Source organism: Trachurus trachurus, assembly GCF_905171665.1.
Source record: "Trachurus trachurus genome assembly, chromosome: 18".
NCBI lineage: Eukaryota > Metazoa > Chordata > Actinopteri > Carangiformes > Carangidae > Trachurus > Trachurus trachurus.
Genome location: NC_139909.1, coordinates 16,179,316 through 16,202,249, shown reverse-complemented (window position 1 = coordinate 16,202,249; position 22,934 = coordinate 16,179,316). Strand labels below are relative to the sequence as shown.

The 22,934-nt window shown below is 44.1% G+C and overlaps 1 protein-coding gene across 1 annotated transcript; it reads left to right on the top strand.

Annotated features, from left to right (window-relative positions):
- The first annotated feature begins 33 nt into the window (after positions 1 to 33).
- On the top strand, positions 34 to 13,633 carry gba2 (glucosidase, beta (bile acid) 2). Its single transcript, XM_083992661.1, has 18 exons — positions 34 to 116; positions 395 to 1,137; positions 4,596 to 4,687; positions 4,837 to 4,952; positions 5,501 to 5,719; positions 6,430 to 6,669; positions 6,884 to 6,986; positions 7,553 to 7,706; positions 8,196 to 8,321; positions 8,469 to 8,653; positions 9,215 to 9,319; positions 9,410 to 9,517; positions 9,773 to 9,924; positions 10,167 to 10,273; positions 10,941 to 11,083; positions 11,164 to 11,279; positions 12,094 to 12,285; positions 12,561 to 13,633. Exons 2-18 carry the CDS (start codon positions 944 to 946, stop codon positions 12,765 to 12,767), a joined length of 2,559 nt encoding a protein of 852 aa, XP_083848787.1. The 5' UTR covers positions 34 to 116; positions 395 to 943; the 3' UTR covers positions 12,768 to 13,633.
- The last annotated feature ends 9,301 nt before the right edge of the window (positions 13,634 to 22,934 follow it).

Sequence of the window (22,934 nt, the reverse complement as noted above, 5' to 3'; positions counted from 1 at the left end):
TTAGTGACAAATGTAAACCATTTGCATACTGAGCGCCGTGCTAGCAGGAGCTACAGGCTGCCTGCAGACAGACAGAGGTTGGGCTGGAACTGCAGCGGGATGACGACGTCCCTCCGGTATTTTTTAATTTATTCATTTTCACAAATATAAATGTATTATCTGGTGCTTTTGATCGCAAGCTTGCTATAGCAGAGTTAGCTCCTGCTCCAGTAGCGAGGCGTTACTTCAAGATAAGGATACATGATTTGTTACAATGGTGATGTAATGCTCTCAGTTGGCGACTTTGCAGCTAACTGCCCGGTTAGATGCTCGCTGTCGGCCCCGGTTAATTAATGTGATCCCTTCTTCTTCCTCCTCTCTGAACAGTTAATATTTTGTGTAATCTCATTCATAGGTGCCCCCAGCTGAATGACCGAGATCCTCAGCACTTCCTGTCGGTCTAAACCTGTTGTACCACCACCGAGACACCACCACAGCAGGCGAAACAAGACACATCCGGACTCAGACAAGAGGGGTCTGTCATCTCTCTCTCTCTAAAAGAAAAAAACAAAAAAAAACACAACCCCACAGACCGATTGTGAAGCAAACTGGTGCAGTAGTCTCTGAGGATATGAAGATGTGGATAGTAATCACCTTATAATGGCATTGGGGATTCATACCTGAAGGAGCAATTGTTTAGTCACCGGTCCATGTCCTGCAGGTATTCAGACCTTGACAGGTGAGGTGCGGTTTGTCCCACGGGAATGACTGAAACCTAGGCCACTTGCAGCCAGCCACCACCTCAGTGTTTTTTTTTTTCCTCCATGGTGAAGACATCACAGGTCGAGTTTGTTGACAAAAGGTGGTTACAGATCTGTGCTCACAAGGTTTTCCTGCCACCCCCACCCCCCCACTCCCCCCTGTCCACTTAAAGATCCATACTGCTAGTGGCATTCCTGTCAAAATGACTGCAGACTGGGGTGAGAAGTCCACAGCGGACCTCATGAGCAGATATGTCTCCAAGGAAATGGGATACGGCGTGCCCAAGGAAGGCTGGCGGATCTGTCTCGCACATGAGTTCAAGGAGAAGAGAAAGCCCTTTCAAGCTAAAGACGTCTCACTGTCCAACATCTGGGATCACATCGGCCTTGGAGTCAGGTAAGACTCACTCAAAGAAGAGTTCAAGTAGCAAATATATTTATTACACACTCTTCAGCACATCCACCCTTTTCTGTATTGAGTCTAGCTATTTTCACTTTAAATCTTCATGTCATAACCAACTTTGGTCTCTATACCATTTAACCCACCTGCATGTTTCCACGGTGTAGTACCTGGAGAGGTTTTATAGTATTGTATTTCTCACCAGCACCTGAGAGAGAGAGAGGGAGAGAAATGGTGTCCAATCCTACCTTGAAATGTTTGATGCTGCAACATCTACATTGCATTTCAGTTGGATTGTAAGACCATTATTCAGGGTCAGGGTCAGGGTCAGGGTAAACTTTTGGCCCGTGTTAATCTGTAGGTAAAAAAAGTTACATTTCTGTATTCATTACAGTGACACCAAAATGAGCTGTGGAAAAAAGTAAAATGTTCAGAGCACATAAAACTGATAGCCATGTTATTTTGCCTTTTTTCATTTTGGCCAGTATTTACTTCAGTAGGTGTGTTGTGGTTTGTTTTTGCTCTTTGTACAAAAAGGAAGTGCCTTAAATACCTGATGGAGGTGATGACAGGTTGTTGTGCAGTACTCTCAGCATTCTTGGTATTTCTTGCCAATTATTTATTTTTTTTAAACTTCCTATTACTATCCTGTCAGAGTGGACATCGATACTGCAATACTGTTTTCTACAAATCAGACGGATGTAATCTTGAAGGACTTGACACTTCCTGTTTCTATACAAATTCAGTCGAATCTTCATCAAAGTGGTACATGAGCTCTCGTTCCACGTTAGTTTCAAGTTCAAGGTGCAGTTTGTTTACTGCTCTTTAACTGTAAAACAATCACCGTAAACACGACGGGAAACTCTTGGTAAGACCAAAATCCAGCACAGATCTCAACATCTGTTAATTTTTTTTCCCGTGCATGTTTGTTTTCTCAACAACCTGCTGACATCTGAGATCCAAATGTAGCACGTTGTGCAGCTTGAATGAGGTGTTGGGCGCACAGCCAAGCAGCACTTTCACTTATCGTTTAAATCCGAAGAGCGTGGCTCAACTGAGGAGCCTTGGGTGTATGTCCGTCAGTCGTCAGGCTTCCTCTTTCACAACCTGGACTGAATATACTCTTTGTTCATGTAGTTAATTTAAAAAAATGTGCTTCAACTGTAAAATGTTATTTTCTTTACACACCTTCGCCCTTCAGTAAATCTCCTTCGACTTTTCTACATGATGTCCTAATAAGATCCCTGCAGTAGACTGTTGTAATGTATCCTAAAGCTAAATCTATAGGTTAAAACTTGTCGGGTGCGTTACTCATGTATTATTACACAACATGGTCCGCTCCTCCAAAAAGCTTTCAGAAAACGGTTCATCATTGTTTTAAACATAAAGGCATAATCTTAATCAACGGTTTAATGTGTTGCAATGTCTTGGTAAAGCAAACATGCTGCACAGTCTCAGCTCGGGCCGATAATAGAAGGTGTGTCTTGGCTGACTTCATCACCTTGGCAACATTTGTTCACTGTTACACTGATTAATGTGATAGCATTTACACAGCTGAAACAGAAACAAAAGAGCAAGTTATACTGTCGGCTTGGCGTTATTGATGGTATGATCAATGCACTGAGGTGTGGCCCCAACCAATGAAAGGCCTGCCTGTGCCGATATTTGCTTGTAAAAACAGAGTCTTGTAAATTATCTGTAGGTATTGTTATCAGAATAATAATCCGTCATTATTATGATAACAATAATTAGTAATTATTATAAGCAAGTTGCAACCATCTTCCACTGAGTGTCTGCTCGCCTTACACCTGTTCATTGAGCTGCTGCTTCTACTTAAACCTGCTGAATAGTGTATCTGCTCGTAATAGGATATGAATAAGGAAGAAAAAATACTTTTTTCTGCAGGCCAGGCCAGGGAGATAGCAGCTTTTAGCGTGTACAGGTTGGGTTCAGGTTAGCGAGCTGCTCGGCCAGAGCTCGCAGGTTGAGATCAGGGCGAGGGCTTTTGTTTTTGCGGTGCATTCCAGCTGAGCGGTGGAACAACAAGATCCTGACAACAGGGGTGACCTGACATAGCTTCAAATAACAGGCTTTAACCGAACACATTCATCCTCAGTGGAGAGCTGTGTCGACGGGCCACTGTTGTTTCTCCGGGGCCGAAGCTTTCATGTGAGCTCATTGTTTGCAATACAGTCAGATGCTGTAATCCTCAGACACAGCGATTTTTTGCAGCTGCACAGGATCTTTCACAATATAAAAGCCCTTTGTAGCTGATTATTGATTATTCAGGTATGTTAAAATACAAATGCCTGAGTGCATACTTGTTTTGACTTGTGTTGATAGCTGATGAGCTGATGCATGGTATTTATTTTAGATGAACTTTACAAGATGCCCTGCAGTGTTTCTAAGGGGAGCAGGAATTCAACAGTTGTGGCTGTTTAAGACACATGATCATGACATGAGATACATCAGGATCTCAACTGCCTAGGTGAAACTCTGATCTACTTGCAACCTCCACATATCTGTGGCATCTTGAAAACAAAGCAGGTCTGTTTGTGACGTCACCTGCTTGTTTGGTTTTACCACAAGAACCAAACTACAGTGCCTGTAGGCGTTGAGCGATGTCAGCTTGCTCTGATCTTTTCATGCAATGGGGACAGCGGGTGTCTTGCTTGTATAGTACATCTAGTGTCTTTCTCATTTTGAAAAGTGAGCTGAAAGTTCACAGGCTCCCTGGTGGAAACACAAGAAGTTGTTGTGTATTACGAGAGTCGGCTAAAAGCTAAAGCGATGTAGGCTGTATAAGCAGCTGAACTAATGGCTTGCCTAATGCAATTCAACTGCTCAGACAAAAACAAGAGCTTTATACTTTTAGGATATTGGCATAAAAATCTTAGCATGTCAGAAACGAGAATTTGGAGCAGAAGCGGATTATTGGCTCTCTCTCATGTTGAACTTCGGAGCCTCTGGTCTCAGGCTCCAGGAGCTCGTTGAGACCTTTTGTAACATAGCCTAATTAATATTTTACCTGCTGCAAGTGCAAGTTGTGCGCACGGAGACACACATGCAGGCACACATGTACACACACACACCTGCATTGTTTACCTTGTCAACCAGATAAAGTAGAACCACTTTGACTTCATTCCCCTCATTACAAGCGTGTCCTTCATGCAGCTGCACAATTCACTCTTCTCTCTCTCTTAAATGGCGTGTGTGTGTGTGTGTGTGTGTGTGTGCATTGTCCAGCCTGGGCTGAGAGCTGTAAACAGCCTTAACTGAATTTAACTATGAAAATAAGAGAAAACTAACAAGAAAAGCAGAAAAAGAATTGCACATGTGCTTGTGATGCTCAACTAAAATCCTACCAAATGAACTCAGTAACTTCTGCACTTGCATCCTTCCACTCATGATGTATAAGGTGATCAGTGTGCTGTATACTCTCTGTGTTCACACAGGTATCTAAAATGGTGGTACAAGAAGACCCAGGTGGAAAAGAAGGCTCCTTTCATTGATATGTTTGGCGCTCAACCGCTGCGTCAAATATACGGTGAGTTCAAGTCTGTCTTGTAAAAAACATACGCTCACTTTGGGGAACTTGCTGCTCAGGCCTACAGTATATTTGATCTCCCATAGGATGCCTGCCCATTGCTTGAAGCTGAACAACCCGCCTCTTTGTTCACTGTTCCCAATCTGCAGGTGCCCCACTGGGAGGTATCGGAGGAGGCACCATCACCAGAGGCTGGAGGGGGGAGTTCTGTAGATGGCAACTCAACCCTGGAATGTACCACTATAAAACTGTCACAGCCAACCAGGTACACAGATCCTGGATAAAGCCTTACTCCATTATAAGAAATTAGGATATAAGAGTGTACACTGCAAAAACTCAAAATCTTTCCAAGAATATTTGTCTTATTTCTTGTCAAAATGTCTCATTTCTAGTCAAAACTAATCTCTTCCCACTTAAAATAAGACTAATCACTTAAAAATGAACTTGTTTTTAGATCATTTTCACTTGTTTCAAACAAATTTTCACTTGAAATAAGTAGAAAAATCTGCCAGTGAAAGCAAGTTGTTTTGTGCTTGTAATAAGAAAGAAAAACTTGCTCCACTATCAGATTTTTCTACTTAATTTCAAGTGAAGATATGCTTGAAAGAAGTCAAAAGTGTCTAAAAACAAGCTACTTTTTAATGTGATGAGTCTTATTTTAAGTATAATGAGATTTGTTTTGACTAGAAATGACATTTTGACTAGAAATAGGACAAATATTCTTGGTAAGATTTTGAGTTTTTGCAGTGTATAAATGAATGAAAACACAAATATCGCTGTTGTGTTTTTTTTACTGACTTGTCTTTATCTTAGTTCACAGTTTGTTTGCGTCGTGGAGGACAAACGGTTTACCAGCAGGTGCTATCTGTAGAGCATCCTCCCACGCTACAAGGCTGGAACTGGGGCTACTGCGGGGAGTACGCCTTCTACCACGCCTTGTACCCCCGCGCCTGGACTGTCTACCACCTGCCGGGACAAAACGTCACCCTAACCTGCAGACAGGTTTCCCCCATCATTCCCCATGACTACCAGGTAAGTGAGGCATCCCAGGATTTTATTCAGGCTAACATGAGTTATGATATTTTATTGTCTGTTGTCGACGCACGACAGGTTTTTAAATATTATTGAAAGTTTGTGGTTTTGAGAGAAAAATTAGGTACCAGTTGAAAGCATTAAAGGCCCCATGCTGTGCACTTTTCTCTGGGTTTATTTACCTGCTGATATCCCTAACAAGATGTATCATTGGTTTTGAGTACCTGTGATCTGCTTAATATCGTTTATATTGCCCCTTTCTGTTGCCTCTTTCTGGAGCTCTAGCAGCCACAGGTCATTTGGCCAATCAGAAGAGAGAATGAGAACCTCTCCTCTGATTGGCTGACTGTTTTTGAGTGGCCTGTGGTCGGTCCAATCACAGGCTAGTAACTGAAACCTAAGCTGCATTCATAAAAATTGAAAAAAAACAACTGGTCACGGTGGGCGGAGTTACCTTGTGTGTGACATCACAGAAAGGAGGAAGTGCTATCTGCTCGTATTAAAGAGACAGTTCCTACAAATGGGCGGTGTGTGTTTCTCCGTTTATGACCAGTTTGATGCATGGGGCAGTATATACGTGGCCCAGAAACCCCCCCAAGCACGAAAAAATAACCAAAATCACATTTTTCATGCCATGGGGCCTTTAAATCATAAAAGATGAGATAAAGTCGTTCACTAAAGTCATTTTGTTGTTGTCTCATTTCTCTCAGGACTCCAGTCTCCCAGTGGCTGTGTTTGTGTGGGACATCGAGAACAAGAATGACTACGACCTCGATGTCTCCATCATGTTTACTATGGTCAACGGTTCGGGACACAAGGACGACAAGTGCGGGGGTCACTGGAATGAACCGTTCCACTTGGAGAAGGAAGGGGAGGCGGTGTCTGGGGTTTTACTACATCACCGCACGACAGTGAACCCTTACACTTTGTGCATCGCAGCCCGAGAACAGGTTTGGATTTGACTTTGTGATTCTAGGAAGTAGCTACTGAAATTCCCCAGGGAATAAAGCTAAAAAGTATGAAACAATGGTCTCTGTTTTCTGGAAGTTAATCTGTAATGATCAACTGGGGTTGGAAATTCTGCTGTTTCTGCTAATGAGCATTTGATGTTAGATTTACCAGGAGTGTGTGTGTGTTTGTGTGTTTGTGTGCACATTTGAACAGCCTGACAGAGAGGTGAGTCACCAGACAGCGTTCAGTCCGAAGGGAACCTGCAGCAGTCTGTGGAGCGACCTCATCACCGATGGACGACTGGACTCTCCGACAGGTCAGTGGTAAAGGAAGCCTGCAATCAACGAATAACGCAACAACACATGTCTCAAATTGTTGTTCCGTTGAAATGAAGACGTAACATGAAAAGAAGTGCACAGAAAAGCTATAGAAAGAACGTGTGAACTATTGACCACTGTGAACATATACCACAGACAGAGGTTGGTGTAACGTTTTTCTTTTTAATAAGTTAAAAGATCACATGAAGAGAGAGTCTCACTTACACTGTGAACATGCTCCACGGTCGACTAGGTCCATGGTTCAAGTTTAGCACAGCCCTTTCCTCTAATTTACCGAATACAGACGCTCCAGTAAGACATTAAAAGCCTCAAAGACTCAAGAAAGCATTTACTAGGATAACATATGGCTCGTAAAGGCAAATGGTCTTTAGTCTTTTATTTCTTGGTGCTATAAGTCATGTCCGTTGAATGTCAGTCATTGAGTTTTCAACAAGGGCTTTAAGGCTCAGTACTCTTTTTGCTTAGTTTTTTTAATAGATATTATTCTTTTTAGTAACAGCTCATGTAAAAAGTTGCCACATATGACCCTAGTTTATCTCTCCAGGCTCCAGCCCACCGACACCTCGGGGGGAGAAGGTGGCAGCAGCGTTGGCCGTGGGCTGCTCGGTGTCGGCTCAGAGCCACAACACACTGGAGTTCTGTCTGGCTTGGGACATGCCCAAGATCACATTTGGTTCCAGGGAGAGGGAACACCTCAGGTACACCGCTAGTCGGGTCTTCTGCTGCATTTTGTGAACGTCAGTCGTCAACAAACTGTCCATTTGATCATTCTAGATATTTTGAATTTGCTGTGATCGTGTAATAATTGTAGGAGGCTTTCTTTTTGTTAGATAATGTTTGTACTGCCGCTGCCTCATTGTCACATGCAGACACGATTGCCTTCAGCTTTACATTATGAGACTGTTTGGTTACTATAGAAAAAAACTTGTTTATTTTGGGTTAGGCTTTCATTGTCACATTCAACACATACAGATAACATGTTCAATGCCGTCTCCTATTTCAAAGTCAAATGTCCAACTGAAGATGACACACCACGAACAAATCAAAAGGTTTCATAATGGAATACAAATATTGACATTAAAGACTTTCAATTGTTATGATTTTATTCAACTACTGCAATTTATGCTTTTGTGTTTGTTGCATTTGTTCATGAACATGGAGCATTTTTGTGGCTTTTCTGTTTCCAGGAGATACACTCGTTACTATGGGACCAATGGGGATGCATCCCCCTCTCTCAGTCACTACGCCCTAACGCACTACAAACAATGGGAGAAGAGTATTGAGGAATGGCAAAGACCAATTCTGCAGGACAGGTAGATGACCTCAGCACCAACACACATTGGTTTTAATTGGTTTATCAAAGGAGGAATCCCAATTTTTAATGCTTAAATCAGTAATCAGTTCACAGCAGCAGGTGGGCTCTGTTTCACCCTGGCTTGTGTTGTGCTTATGTGTTGCAGTTCTCTCCCCTCCTGGTATAAGTCGGCTCTGTTTAATGAGTTGTACTTTGTGGCGGACGGAGGGACGGTGTGGACGGAGCTACCGGAGGACACCGATGTCAGTGGTGGTATCCGCAGCGAGGACGGGGGGCTCCCAGCTCAGCCTGCTGTCGTCAAGGAGTATGGGCGTTTTGCCTACCTAGAAGGTAAGTGCCAAGGGAAAACATGTGTTAGTCTGCAAGAACTGAACAAAGCAGCTCTTTTGATTTAATTAGTAATCACATTCATTAAAATAAAATAAATTCTAAAATATAGGTTTTTGTGTTTTATTTTATTTATTTTATTTTTTTTAGTTTAGTTTTATTTCGCACCAATAAAGAATAACAAAAAAGGGATATATTAAAATACATTGACGAAAAAACAATAGGTGCAAGCCGAGACAAGAGACCCAAAAACAACAATATTAAAACAAACAAACAATATGTATACCCATGTATATACATATACATAAACACACATGCATACATACAATTGCAAATTAATTTGGTTGAACAAAATAAGAGGTGTTGCCTTCAACACCTGAATGGTTATAAGGTGTATTTCTCTACTTTTCTGTCAGTTTTGGTATGGACAAAACAATAAACAGAGAAAATAAATGGCACATTGATTCAACCATGTGCTTAGAACTAAAAATATTGTGCATCACTTTTTTTTTGTTATTAAATGTTATTTATATCTTGCATTACTACGGTTTTATTCTTTTCCAGGTCAGGAGTACAGGATGTACAACACGTACGATGTCCACTTCTATGCTTCCTTTGCACTTATCATGCTGTGGCCCAAACTTGCCTTGAGTCTGCAATATGATATTGGTGAGTGAAGTGCTGTTTTATCTCTTATTAAACCACATGAGTTTGATAGAGCGCGATACCAGTCTTTACAGCATTTTAATCTCTTCTCAGCTGGCAGTGTGGTGCAGCAGGACCCAACAGAGAGGCTCCATCTGATGAGTGGGCGTTGTTCTCCGGTCAAGGCCAAAAATGTGGTGCCTCATGACATAGGAGACCCAGGTAGAGGAAAGACTACATTAACTGCAACTCTGAAGGCTGTGGATTGTTTTATTTGCACTAAAACTAGTGGTTTTGCATATTTCAGCCCTAAAGATCATCTATGACTCATGGCTATTACCGTTATACATTTACTACCTTATAGGCAGCAGGAGGTTTCTTCAAAGTCCTGTATCAGAGAAAAATGAACTTTGTGTCTTGAAACTTGGGTGTTTTCATGAGTTGTCTCTCATTGCGATATGATGACTCTGTCCTTAGATGATGAGCCATGGCAGAGGGTGAATGCCTACCTCATTCATGACACTGCAGACTGGAAGGACTTGAACCTGAAGTTTGTCCTGCAGGTCTACAGAGACTTTCATCTCACCCAGGACAGTCAATACCTGCACGACATGTGGCCCATCTGCCAGGTAAAAACGACTAATGTAGCCCTAATTATATAGTTATTAAACGTTGGATCAACTTTCCCATTGATTAATTGCCTGGACCATATCCGAGTTGAGCTTTGCTGACCCAGTTCAAGTGTTTTTTCCATTCCACTGTGAAGCAAGCTAAAGTAGTTAACCTACACTGCTAATGAAGCTGAGTTTATTAGATTATTTGGTCACTGAATTTGTTCCACTCTGTTGTCTCACCCTGGTTGGTCCGTTAGGCGGTGATGGAGTCGGAGATAAAGTTTGACCTAGATGGAGATGGACTTATAGAAAACTCTGGATATGCTGACCAGACCTATGACGGCTGGACAGTGACTGGACCGAGGTGAGAAATGAAAGAGTGGCACATAGCAGCCCTCTATCAGCCTGGAACAATCATATACCATCATAGAGTCCCTCATTTCATCTATTAATATTTGATCAAAGAGTGGGGAAATGTAAGTTTGTTTATTAACTTAGGCTCATGGATATTAACCAGTTACTATTGGCACACAGTCCATTCACTTGCTGTAAAGAAATTGGGAGCCTTGGAGTACAAAATGCTTAAGCGTCTAAACTAATCTAACCATTGACTGTTTAATTTGCTCCTGTACAAGTAACTTGAGTGCTGGGCTTTAGACTAACACTGCAAAGATAAAAGGCGTTGTCTTCCAAAGCTGACAGTTCCTGTTTACAATATCGGATTGCTGATTTGTATTTTTAACTTGAACACAATGGATACAAAGGTCTCGCCTTGCACAAAGCTAGGACGTTGACTTTGTAAAAGGGAATAAGACAGAAGCTAGACTGACTTTGCCTGATTTAAAGAGTAATTGAGTTGACTTTGCTGATTTTACGTGTAATTTAACATGTAGATACAAAAGAAGTAGGGATCTCATTGTGTCATCTAACAAAGTAAATTAAAAGTATGTTCTTTAAAAGATAATAACGTATTATGCTCATCTCTGGACTAATTTTCTTGAGTGTCATTTTATTTATTTGTATTTTTACAGTGCATACTGTGGTGGGCTCTGGTTGGCGTCCCTGTGCGTCATGTGTAAGATGGCCCGACTGGTGGACAACAAGGAGAAATACCAGTATTACAAAGACATCTTGGACAGGGGTAGTGCTGCTTTTGACAAACTGCTGTGGAACGGTGAGTTCAAGCAGCCGTTGTTCAGTATGTGTGCATAACAAAATGACTTACTTGCTCTTATTATTTCCCATATTGTTTAGGCAAATACTACAACTATGATAGCAGTGGGAGAGACCTTTCTAACAGTGTCATGTCCGACCAGTGTGCTGGGCACTGGTTCCTGAGAGCGTCCGGGCTGGGGGAGGGAGACTACCAGGCAAGTAAACACCCCATCTCCCAACCAATCTTGATGTTAAGTAGTTTTACTAGATGTTAAGTTACGAGAGTGACAATGGACAGTTCTGCTTATTGTATGTTTAATGACATTTGTACATATCAACAGCAAATGTTTCTCAGTTGACTAATTCTATAACATACACATAGTATTGACTATGGTGAAGATTTGGCCATAACATTTCATATCATTTTTTAAATATAGGACATGTATATCTTTATTTGAGTTTTAAGCAGCATAGCAAAAGGAAATACAGTCTTTGACATTCCTGCAACATGTCATACAACATACAGTATGTTAGCTGCCTTATTATGTTCAGAACACAACATAAAACAAAAAATCACATCGAACACAAAACAACATGCTTCTCTTGTTATTTAAACAGATGATATACGCCACTTACAGGAGTCCTATCGAATGATGCAATGAAAGAAAAACAGAAAAGAAAAAGGACAATAATAAAGATAAAAGATGTTAATAATCACCATCTTGGAAACTGCTATATCCACAGCAATTAGTCATTGATTTGATTGTCTATTAAGTCTGAGTCCTTGGGATCCATATACATTCAAATATGTGTTGTTTAGCCTTCAGTATGCAAGTAATTATTTCCAATGGTAGGCTTGACAACATCTGTCTTGAGGACATGTATTTTCATTATAAATAAAATTATTATTTCTTTCTGTGTTCTATGTGGTGTTCTATCTGAGGTGTGGAGCGGACAAACATGAAGTTGTGAATGTTTTCAGGATTAGGACACTCACTCACTGCCACTCTCTCTCTCTCTCTCTTTCAGGCTTTTCCAAAAGAAAAAATCCAGAGCGCACTGAAATCTGTCTTTGACTTGAATGTAATGAGCTTTGCTAAAGGTCAGATGGGGGCCGTTAACGGCATGCGACCGGAAGGTGTCCCTGACCGCTCCAGTGTCCAGTCAGATGAGGTCTGGATTGGAGTGGTGTATGGACTGGCAGCCACTATGATCCATGAGGTAAGTGTGTGTGTGTTAGTATTTGCTTGACCTTCAATGCACATATATTCATCTATAAAACTGGAGCCTATCAATTTTAGACTTTGGGTTAAAAATATGAGATATAACATGAAATTGAGGGGTCTTACAAAAAGCCTGACACAAAACCTGTGTGTTATTTAGAAAACCTGCCGTTGAAGTAACTTAATGATATCTGATGTGCGTGTTTGCATGGCTGGTGGTGTTGACTGTATGATGAAGTGAAACACTGCTGTTTTTTGTTTTTTTTCCTCCAGGGTATGCGGGATGAGGGTATGCGCACGGCCGAGGGTTGCTACCGGGCCGTGTGGGAAAGGCTAGGCATGGCGTTCCAGACACCCGAGGCCTACTGTGAGAAGGGCATCTATCGCTCTCTGGCCTACATGAGGCCTCTGAGCGTATGGGCCATGCAGCTAGCCCTAAATACTTCACAGAAGGATCAGGCCACATCAGCAAGAACTTGAAGACAAGGACAGCTTTTGAGAGAAAATCAGAGCCAAGGCTTGAGTCATCATAATGATGTGATTAGCATGGGAACATTGAGTTCCTCCAAACATGACCCACAGTTACTTCTGCACTCACCAATGCCATCTGCATTCCCACCTTGCAGTGCTCTTTTTGGCTGGTTGTAGACCTTGAATTTAATCGTCTTTACTGTCTCGCTTCAAATGTTTTGTCGTTTGAGGCTTGAGGTCTTAACTGTGATGGTTTATGCTTAACAACAGCAGCTACTGTAGATGATATTTCTTCAGTGAGGAGTTCAACATTTTTCACAACAGCCTACAAATGGTTCCTGAGGTGTGTGCAGTGTAGGATGATAGCAAAGTACTGTCAAAATCAAAGCCAGTATGTGTTGCTAAATGTTGACATATGCTGAGAGATGTCTACTTCCACGCATGTACACACATGCAAGCACTACATTTAACAATCATGTTAACAGTGACAACAAGTATTTGCATCAACTTTACAGGCTTATTATTTGTGGACTGCTGTCTGTTATTATACCAGCCACATTTAGTCATTGGTGTCTGTAACAGTTGAGTACACCCAAAGGCCTGTGACTGAATCAGTTGAATACTGGATTAGATATAAAGGCACATGAAAACAGTCGGTTTGAAGATTATCCCTTTCCTCTACTTTGATTTGAATGCTGTAATATTGATTGATCTAACATGTGATGAGTAGTATTGGAAATTAAGGTTGAAAAAAATATATTTTCTTCTTTTTTAATTAGTACATGGTGCCTTGTTGCATGTTGGCCTATAACTACAATATATAAATGTAGCAGCAACATTTACTATGTTTTATAAGATCCAATACCCATGACAATCGTGCTGAATAAACGACTGACGATACAAGAGCTTTGTTGTGTTAATTAATGAGAGAAACTTTTCATATGTTATTTTAAAGTTGAAATATAAATAATTGGTAACATCAGTTTCAGTTGCACTCCAACTTTTAAACTACAGGTAACACAAAATCCTTTCGTCCCTGGGTGGGCTTGAACCACCAACCTTTCGGTTAACAGCCGAACGCGCTAACCAATTGCGCCACAGAGACTCAGATATTACAGTAACATTTTAGTATTGTACAGTGACCTCAGGTAATTATAAAGTCCAAGCAGGTTCTGTCTGTTGTTCTGACGTACACATGCTTGCATTATATACATAACTAAATTACACATCCACAGTTTTTGAGGTTGTTAAACGGCTGGATAGGTGCTATGCTAAAGGTCTGACCCATGCTTAGTCTAAACATTACACTGATCTAAATTTAGCCGATCAGGCCTGACAAGAAAGGCTATATAGTTCAGTCAACAACCACAAAGTCTGACAGAAGTCTACAGAGTGCAATTATCTACAACTCACCTTGTGTTAAGTAGCATACCTATGGTGGGCTGGTGGCTGTTCTCTCGCTATTTCCATTCAATAGCATTTACTTTTTAACTTTGGAAGTTGTGCTGGCTGAAAATACTACGTCCCTGGGTGGGCTCGAACCACCAACCTTTCGGTTAACAGCCGAACGCGCTAACCAATTGCGCCACAGAGACCTACTGTAGGGAGGGGGGTGTGGCCTAAACGTTCACACATTGAAGGGACACATTATACAAATACTAACTTTTTCCACCATCATTCTGCATATTATCAACCTTCACTCAGTGAAGGTTGTGTACCACCTGATGACATCTGCTCCTGGCCTAAGGCTACAGCTACCTACTAAGGTAGCTGAAGAAAGCACCCACAAGTGTATGTAAATAGATAGGTAGAGTTCCTGGACAAGCAACTTCAAAAGCCTTGAAATGTTGACCATATTTAACAAATACAACTTACTGTTTTTTATCGTTTCTGTGTATTTTGGAAACTGGTCACAAAGTGGGAAAATCTGAAAACACCGCCCCAGCGTTTTCGTGTAGACACCAAAAACTGATCTTTTGAGATATGATGATGTCATACCCCCCTACCGCTCTGACCTGTAACCTGAGCCACACCGCTACACGTTTACAGTCTGTGGCCGTAACGTAACAACAACGGCCCACTACTGTTGGCTCCCTCGCCTCGGACATGGCTGTTCTCTTGATATTTCCATTCAACAGCAGTTACTTTTTAACTTTGGAAGTTGTGCTGGCTGAAAATACTACGTCCCTGGGTGGGCTCGAACCACCAACCTTTCGGTTAACAGCCGAACGCGCTAACCAATTGCGCCACAGAGACCTGCTTTAAGGAGGGGGGTGTGGCCTAAACGTTCACACATTGAAGGGACACATCATACCTGTCCTGTCCGGACCTGTCACTCAACGTTTCCGCGCCCTAATTGGCGAGAATTTTAACCTAACAATAGTAAAATGGTAGAGTTAAAAAAAAAAAAAATCACCCCCCTCACGCCTAAATTCCACTGGATGCGGAAAGGCTGCAGATCCGCTCCGGTACGGCGGCGGAGCCGTTACATATTAATTATAATCACTGTGTGAGCGTCCACCGACTCCGGGTCCGCTGCGTCGTGGGTCCGGAACGGCACCGGCATCCGGCAGCCCTCGCAAAACATACGCTGAGCTTCTATTTTTGCCGGACCCCGGAGCACGGTGCATCAATCAGCACAGAGCAGGTCGTGTATGACAGGAAATTGCGGCTGAAACGCGCCCTTTCATCATCATCATCATCGATCGTCATATTTACATTGACATGACTCCCAGTCAACATCATAATGTTTGGAGTTTGGATAGGGCAGCTTTCTGTAAAATTATGCAGGGCAGGTGGGTGGAGACTAAGGACAGAGGCCACACCAGTGCTTAATTTGTAAATCATAAGGTGCCGGAACGCAAAGGACAGCTCAGGGATGACGAGACAGGCACAGGTCCCGGAGCGTATACAAGTGGAAACCGCTTATAGTGATCACGTTGGTCCAGAGTCAATTTGATCACTATAAGCGGTTGATATAACCGATTTTTTATTATTCCACTCAATTTTTTATGCAGAACATCATCTAAATGCCATTTGTATAGTTTTTCAATGAGAAAAATGTAACGAAGCGGTCGTCAGCGCACTGCTTCTATGCATGCGCGCTTCTCTCTGTGTGTGTGTGTGTGTGTGTGTGTGTGAACGCCAAGAGCGCTATGTGGAGATGAACGGAACGATATTGCGTTGGTCGAGCCAAAAGCTGAAAATCTATTCCTGACGTCCGCGGTCGATATAAAGTCGATAGGTTTCATTCATCCATGTTTTGACAGACAACACAAACAGTCAGTGATAATGAGTTGCACCGCACCAACAGTCATGTGGCTCAGCCAGTCAGGTGACGCACACAGCACAACAACACACAGCACGGCGACATGTGCGGGCTGCTGCAGCAGTGCACGTCAAAGGGACACCGCCAAAAGTAAAATAAATAGGCTTACACGTTTTGAAATTGTTTTTGCGCATGCTGATTGGGCCTGACAAGAAAGGTTAAGGTTAGTTAAAGCAGATATCAGCTTCACGGCCGTTTCGGCTAATGCTGCGTTCAAGGCAGGCTTTTGAAACCGTAAGTTCAGCTTCAAGTCACAACTACGACTTGGTAGCGTTCCAGGTAACCCGTAGCTCGTGTTTTTACCATCCTGTTGTCTGTGAAAGTTCCCTATAACGGCCACTCGTAACTTCCGACCCGTGAACTCGTACCAGATCGAACTGGTATGACTTCACAGGAAGGAAAAACACAAAGTACGAGTTTCTTTGAACGCACCATGAGTTAGCAGCCCCCGCCCTTGTCAGGCATCAATTGGTCCTCGTGCTACGTCACCACATTCACGCGCATCCCTTGGCTGCACACACAGCCCTTCATGCCGTTCTCTCTCCTCATTGGATAACACTTGTATCCCACAAGGAAAATTTTCTCCTCGGGTTACAGCAGAGCAGAGTGACGGAGAGACTCGTGTTTAGGCTGAAATACTTCATGTAAGTGATTGCTGACGGAAAATAGGACTATTTAGGACTTATATTAACAAAAACATTCCACTGATATCTGCTTTAAGCCAACAACCACAGAGAAGTCTAGAGAGGGCGATTACCTACAACTCACCTTATGTGCGCACACACACACACCTATGGTGGGCTGGTGGCTGTTCAATAGCATTTACTTTTGAACTTTGGAAGTTGTGCTAGCTGAAAATACTACGTCCCTGGGTGGGCTCGAACCACCAACCTTTCGGTTAACAGCCGAACGCGCTAACCAATTGCGCCACAGAGACCTGCTTTAAGGAGGGGGGTGTGGCCTAAACGTTCACACATTGAAGGGACACATCATACCTGTCCTGTCCGGACCTGTCACTCAACGTTTCCGCGCCCTAATTGGCGAGAATTTTAACCTAACAATAGTAAAATGGTAGAGTTAAAAAAAAAAAATCACCCCCCTCACGCCTAAATTCCACTGGATGCGGAACGGCTGCAGATCCGCTCCGGTACGGCGGCAGAGCCATTACGTATTAATTATAATCACTGTGTGAGCGTCCACCGACTCCGGGTCCGCTGATTGCAGTTTTTTGAACGCGGAAGTGAGCTTCACTTCTCAGACCGACAACTGACCCCTTGATACAAATAATAACTTTTTCTACTAGCCTATCATTCTGCACATTGTATGGGTAGAGTTCCTGGACAAGCAACTTCAAAAGCCATGAAATTTTGACCATATTTAACAAATACAACTTCCCGTCCAGGCGGATACTGCTTTAAATCCACCTATGTTTTTTATCGTTTCGGTGTATTTTGGAAACTGGTCACAAAGTGGGAAAATCTGAAAACACCGTCCCAGCGTTTTCGTGTAGACACCAAAAACGTATCTTTTGTGATATGATGTCATACCCCCCCACCGCTCTTACCTGTAACCTGAGCCACACCGCTACACGTTTACAGTCTGTGGCCGTAACGTAACAACACCAACGGCCGACTACCGTTGGCTCCCTCGGACATTGCGGCTGAAACGTGCCCTTTCATCATCATCATCATCATCATCATCATTGATCGTCATATTTACATTGACATGACTCCCAGTCAACATCATAATGTTTGAAGTTTGAATACAGTGGCAGCTTTCTGTCTTCTTCTCTGTCTTTGTTTATTTGTGTGGCAGCGTTACAGAGATTTTTTTCAAAACGAACAAGAAAATGATTGTTTTGGGTGAAGCTCCATTTTTGTGTGGATGAGGCCTTACTGTGCGTTCACACCAAAAGCTTCCAAAGCGTCAAAAACACTCGAGGGTGCGCTTCAGACAAGACAGCTCACAAAACGGCAAATATTTTCAGCCGCTTTGGTCGCTCGTCACGTGACTGACGTCAAAGTTCGATCGTGCTGGTCATTGGGGAGCCAGGTTGTCGCTGAACCGCGTAATAGCTAATTACTAGGGGTGCAACGGTACAGGTAGCCCACGGTACAATACGTTCCTCGGTTTTTGGCCACGGTTCTCGGTACGGTTTCGGTATGTGTTTTGTGCAGAGAACTTTTTTTTCTCCCAAAATAATGTTTAAAATTTATATTATTTCTAATATTAGGCTACTACTCCTTGTAGAGCTCTCCTCTCTCTCTCTCTATCTCTCTCACACACACACACCTGAACTGGCTGTGAACAGCAGTGAACACCTTTAGTCTTTCAGTAGGTGAACACTCTGAAGCCACTTTCAAACAGAGATCGGGCTATATTGCCGTCATGGAAGACGTCACTATGCTGGCAGCCACAGTCTCTCACTGGGAAAGAAGATGTTCGTCTATTGTGTTTTTTTAAACAGCCTTTCACTACCTCTCATCCCTGTCAGTCAACTCCTCCTGCTGGACCTCTGTCTTTCTATCACGCGCCGACACGCGGGCACGAGGATACACGACCACACACATGCAGTGTGCATGGACAGAGTCCCGCTGGAACTCTAATAAAAGCTAAATTTGCTAAATCGTGCTAATAACTAATTATTTTTCCCCGCGATTGCGATCAGTGAGCGCTCATGCTGCCGCCTGTTTGTTTTCTACCCCCCCCCCCCCCCCCCCCCCCCCTTCTGTGTGTGAGCTGCACTTTCAGTTGCAGGGGGGGAGTCACTGTGAGTGTGTGGAGGCTCAACAGTGATTGGACATCAACTCGCTTAAACGGGCAGGTACACACATTCACGCACAGCAAGCAGTAAGAGCTGATGCAAGCTGAATCTGAAATACCGCGGTGCAAGAGCGTATTGCACTGTGCAGGCCGTACCGAACGGTTCGGTATTTTACCGAGAACCGTTGCATCCCTACTAATTACCCTAAAGTTAACCAAGGCTCAACTTCTCGCCGGGTGACGCTTTGGGCGCTTTGGAAGCGCGGTGACGCCAGTTGACGCTTTGGTCGCTCAGTGTCGCCGGGCTTAGGTTATAATAAATATATTATAAAGCCAGGCCTGCTGATTGCTCTCACTCTCTCTCCTTCTCCCCTCTCCTGCAGGTACCGGCGACGGCGATGCAGTGTCCTTAGTTTACTTTGTTGCACCTTTGTGTTATGCACCTTACAACACCCCACACACACATACGTCTTACACTCACACAACATGCTCTACATACCTATTCACTGACACTCACACCCCATGATCCAGTCCTTTGTTGCAGTATCTTATTATTTATTGTTAAATAAACATGTTAATTGTTGCCACGGTGGTCTCTCCCTCTTTGTCATGGCTGTAAGAGCCAGGCTGTGACAAAAGTGGGGGCTCGTCCTAAGCTTATTTTGGTGATAGATTAAATTTGTTTGGTTTGTTTGTTGGGGCAGCGTGGCTGTGTAATCAGGTGAGTGGGCCCTGGTGCGCGCTGTGCCCTGTTGCGTGGGTGGGGAGATCCGCCGTGCGCTAAGTGTTGTTGTTGCTCCGGTTGTTTTTCTCCTCTTTTTTTGTTCTTTTGCTCATTCATGCGTTCCAAAGAGAAGGTAAGTGTTGCCGCCCCGTTGCACTGCGAAGTTTCCCCTGTCAGGTGAATGGCGTTTCCCCTTTGGGTTGCGTCAGTTTGTTTTTTTCTATAGTGTTGTGGCGACGTGGTTGGTGTCAATTGTCTTCGGGCAATTATCTCGGGGGCACCTCCGTGGGATATTGTGGGGTCGCCTGCATGCAGGTTGCTTTCACAAACCCACTGGTTTTGCGTGCGTAAATTCCCACCGCAAGCCACATGAAGACTAGGGTTGAGGGATAGGCAAGTTTTGGTTAGGCAGGTAAGTGGGGAAAACTTCAGGGAGGTAAAGCTCGCCTCGATTGTGCATTTTGGGAGAGTAAACACTGTGCATTCTGTTTGGTTCACGCGCTGAGCTATGGCTTCGTGGCAGAGTTTGTTCATGCGCCCTGGGCTGACGTTTGAGCAGCGCAGGGAGTTAATGGCTTTGCAGTTAGAGCAGGAAAAATTGAGGCTCCAGAGAACTGAGGCAGAAAGTCAACTTGAAATCTGTATTGCACAATTGATGTAGGATTTACTTTTTATTCATAATTTGCTGCTGTTATTTATGCCATACATTAAAAATTTGTTGTTGTCTTCCAAACAGGATGAACCTGGAGGAGCTCAGCAGGCTGCTGCTGGGGATGCAGCTTCATTCTGGTTGCCAGCAGAGATGGCCAAAAACATCCCCGCCCAAGACCAAAAGTGGATTTCCAAAACCCTTTTTAAATCTGGCAAACTGCAGCAAGACCTACAGCTGTGGTATGAACCCCCTGTCCCAGCCCTGATATACCACCAGACCGTTTTTTCACCCACTGGCTGATGGTGTGGATGCCCTACCACCTGTGGAAGGTGAGGGTAATCTGCCCTGAGTGTGGGAAGCAGCTGACGGGCTACGGTGTCCACAAGAGGGCTCGGAAGGTCCTGGACATCGACAGGTATTACCTGATGGTGACAGAGACACTCAGGTGCACTGTGTGTTCTCTGAGCTACCTGTCCACCTCCCAGACTGTCCGGGACCAGCTGGACCTGCCGCACCAGAAAATGTTCCGGCTGATCCTGACCCGCAAGTGAGTGAAACGGTTTTGAAAAACTGCGTCGCCAGTAATGTTTGTAATAAAGCGATCAACAGAACTCCACCATCACTTTCAACTGTTGCATTGCTGGCCGTGTGTGATAGCCTTTAACATGTAACTAATCACAGCTACATGTGCATTTCAGGTACGCCTGTGACATCCGGGTCATTCGTCTGCTGCGTGACCGGACTCTGGGAAACAGTCCAGCACGTCTGGTGAAGCAGCTGAAGGAGAACCACGGAGAGGAAAGGCTGAACAGGTTGGCACACTACCTTGGAGAGTGTGCTGACTTCGTTGATCGACCGAGCCTCTTCCCAGTGGTCTGCCAGGAGCCCCCAGAACCCATTGAGGTGCCCACCAGTCGCTGGCTGCTGTCTGTATATGGCAGGGACATCCTCTCCCGCCTGGACCATATCAAGGCCAGCATCACCTCCACATTTGGTTCCATCATCAAGATGGACTCAACCAAACGGGTAATAAATAATATGTGTAACAGATATCCATGTTGCCATTATACACAAATGCTATTGTCAATCATAATATCACATGGGTAGATATTTTAAATGTGTACAGTGTAATTAATCTATATGTACTTGCTGCTGTAAATAGTTCTAATCACAGATTTTGTAACATCACTATTGTTAAATTCCAGATCACAAAGAAGCTGGCTGGCCATGGCAAGGGGACTGGTCTCTGGGTCACCTCCATCGGAAACGAGGTTGGCCAGATCCTCATAGCGTGGTGACAGTGCAGGAGGGGCCAGGACTGGACAAGATGGTGGCAGGGGCGATGGAGCGGTACCGCCAGGCAGCTATTGCACCCCCACTGCTGCTGTATGTGGACTCTGGTTGCTGCATCAGTGAGGGGTCCAGCAAGCTGCAGACCAGGTTTGGGGAGTGGCCAGACCTCCACATACGACTGGACATCTGGCACTTCATGCCTAGGCTGGCCGTCGGGTGCACCACTGACGCTCATCCCCTCTACCCCGCCTTCATGAGCTGTCTGTCTGCCTGCATCTTTGAGTGGGATGCAGGGGATCTCACTCTGTTGCGGCGGGCCAAGAGAGAGCAGCTCAAGCAAGAGGGTGTGCCAGCCACAACTGATGCTGCAGTGGACACGAGGATCAGCAAGAAAGAGCTGAGCCAGTACTGCCGCAGGACGACACGCGGCGAGGAGGCCACCATCAGCCTCATCGGGCGGCTGCTGCAGGCGCTTGGAGGGGCAAACGGGAGAGACCTCATGGGGGTGCCACTGCTGGACCAGGTGCACTTGGAGCACATCTGGTGTGTGCCGCAACGCCACGTCAAGTGTATCCAGGACCTGGACCTCGCTGTGCCAGAGGGTCCACATCCCTGGACTCAGGATACTCTTTTATCAAAGCATTCACTAGTGTCAGGTCTGGACTGGAAGGAGGACTCAGGTGCAGAGTGCAAAAACCACTCCAAAGGAGGGAAACAAAAAACACTCACGATGAGGCAAAAAAGGCAAACAGGCAATTGGACAAGGAAGCTCAATAAACTATGGGCTGGGGTGAACGAAGGACGAAACACTCTGGCACAAGACAAAGGGAGACACAGAACCTATATAGACACACAGGTAATGGGGAACAGGTGGAGACAATTAGAAATCAAGGCAGGCAGACTGGTGACACACAAGGGAAGGGCAAGTGACCTGAAACGAGAGGGCAGTTAGATTTCAAAATAAAACAGGAAGTCACAAGACAAAACAAAAACACCATCACTGTGTTGTGACAACTAGATTGGAAAGCTAGACCTTTTTAATTGACTAATAATATTGTATTGTTTTCTGAGGAACCAGTGCAAATGCAGTGAATTTCCAGCTCTACCTCCTGGAAGGCCTGAACAGGTGGAACCAGGACCGGGGGTCTGCGGCGGTGATCAGCAGGCTGTCGTCCCTTCTCACCTACTCCAGGGATGTGACCCAGTGCATCAACACCAACAGCTTGAAGGTGTTTGGCCGGGCTTTTGTGCCAACTTTCAGGCCACCCTCCAAATACACCAGTATGCTAATGTTATGATAACTGTCTACCTGTGTAGTGTAGTGTTCTTGGTTTGTTGGTTTTTGAGTGTACTAACTGAAATTTAGTGAGACCTTTCATTCCCAGTAGCAAAAGCAAACTATCCCTTTAACATGAT

Coding starts and splice junctions, on each gene's coding strand:
- gba2 (XM_083992661.1), top strand. CDS start 944: ATGACTGCAGACTGGGGTGAGAAGTCCACAGCGGACCTCATGAGCAGA. Junction 4,688..4,836: donor ACCGCTGCGTCAAATATACG/GTGAGTTCAAGT, acceptor CCCAATCTGCAG/GTGCCCCACTGGGAGGTATC. Junction 11,084..11,163: donor TGACAAACTGCTGTGGAACG/GTGAGTTCAAGC, acceptor CATATTGTTTAG/GCAAATACTACAACTATGAT.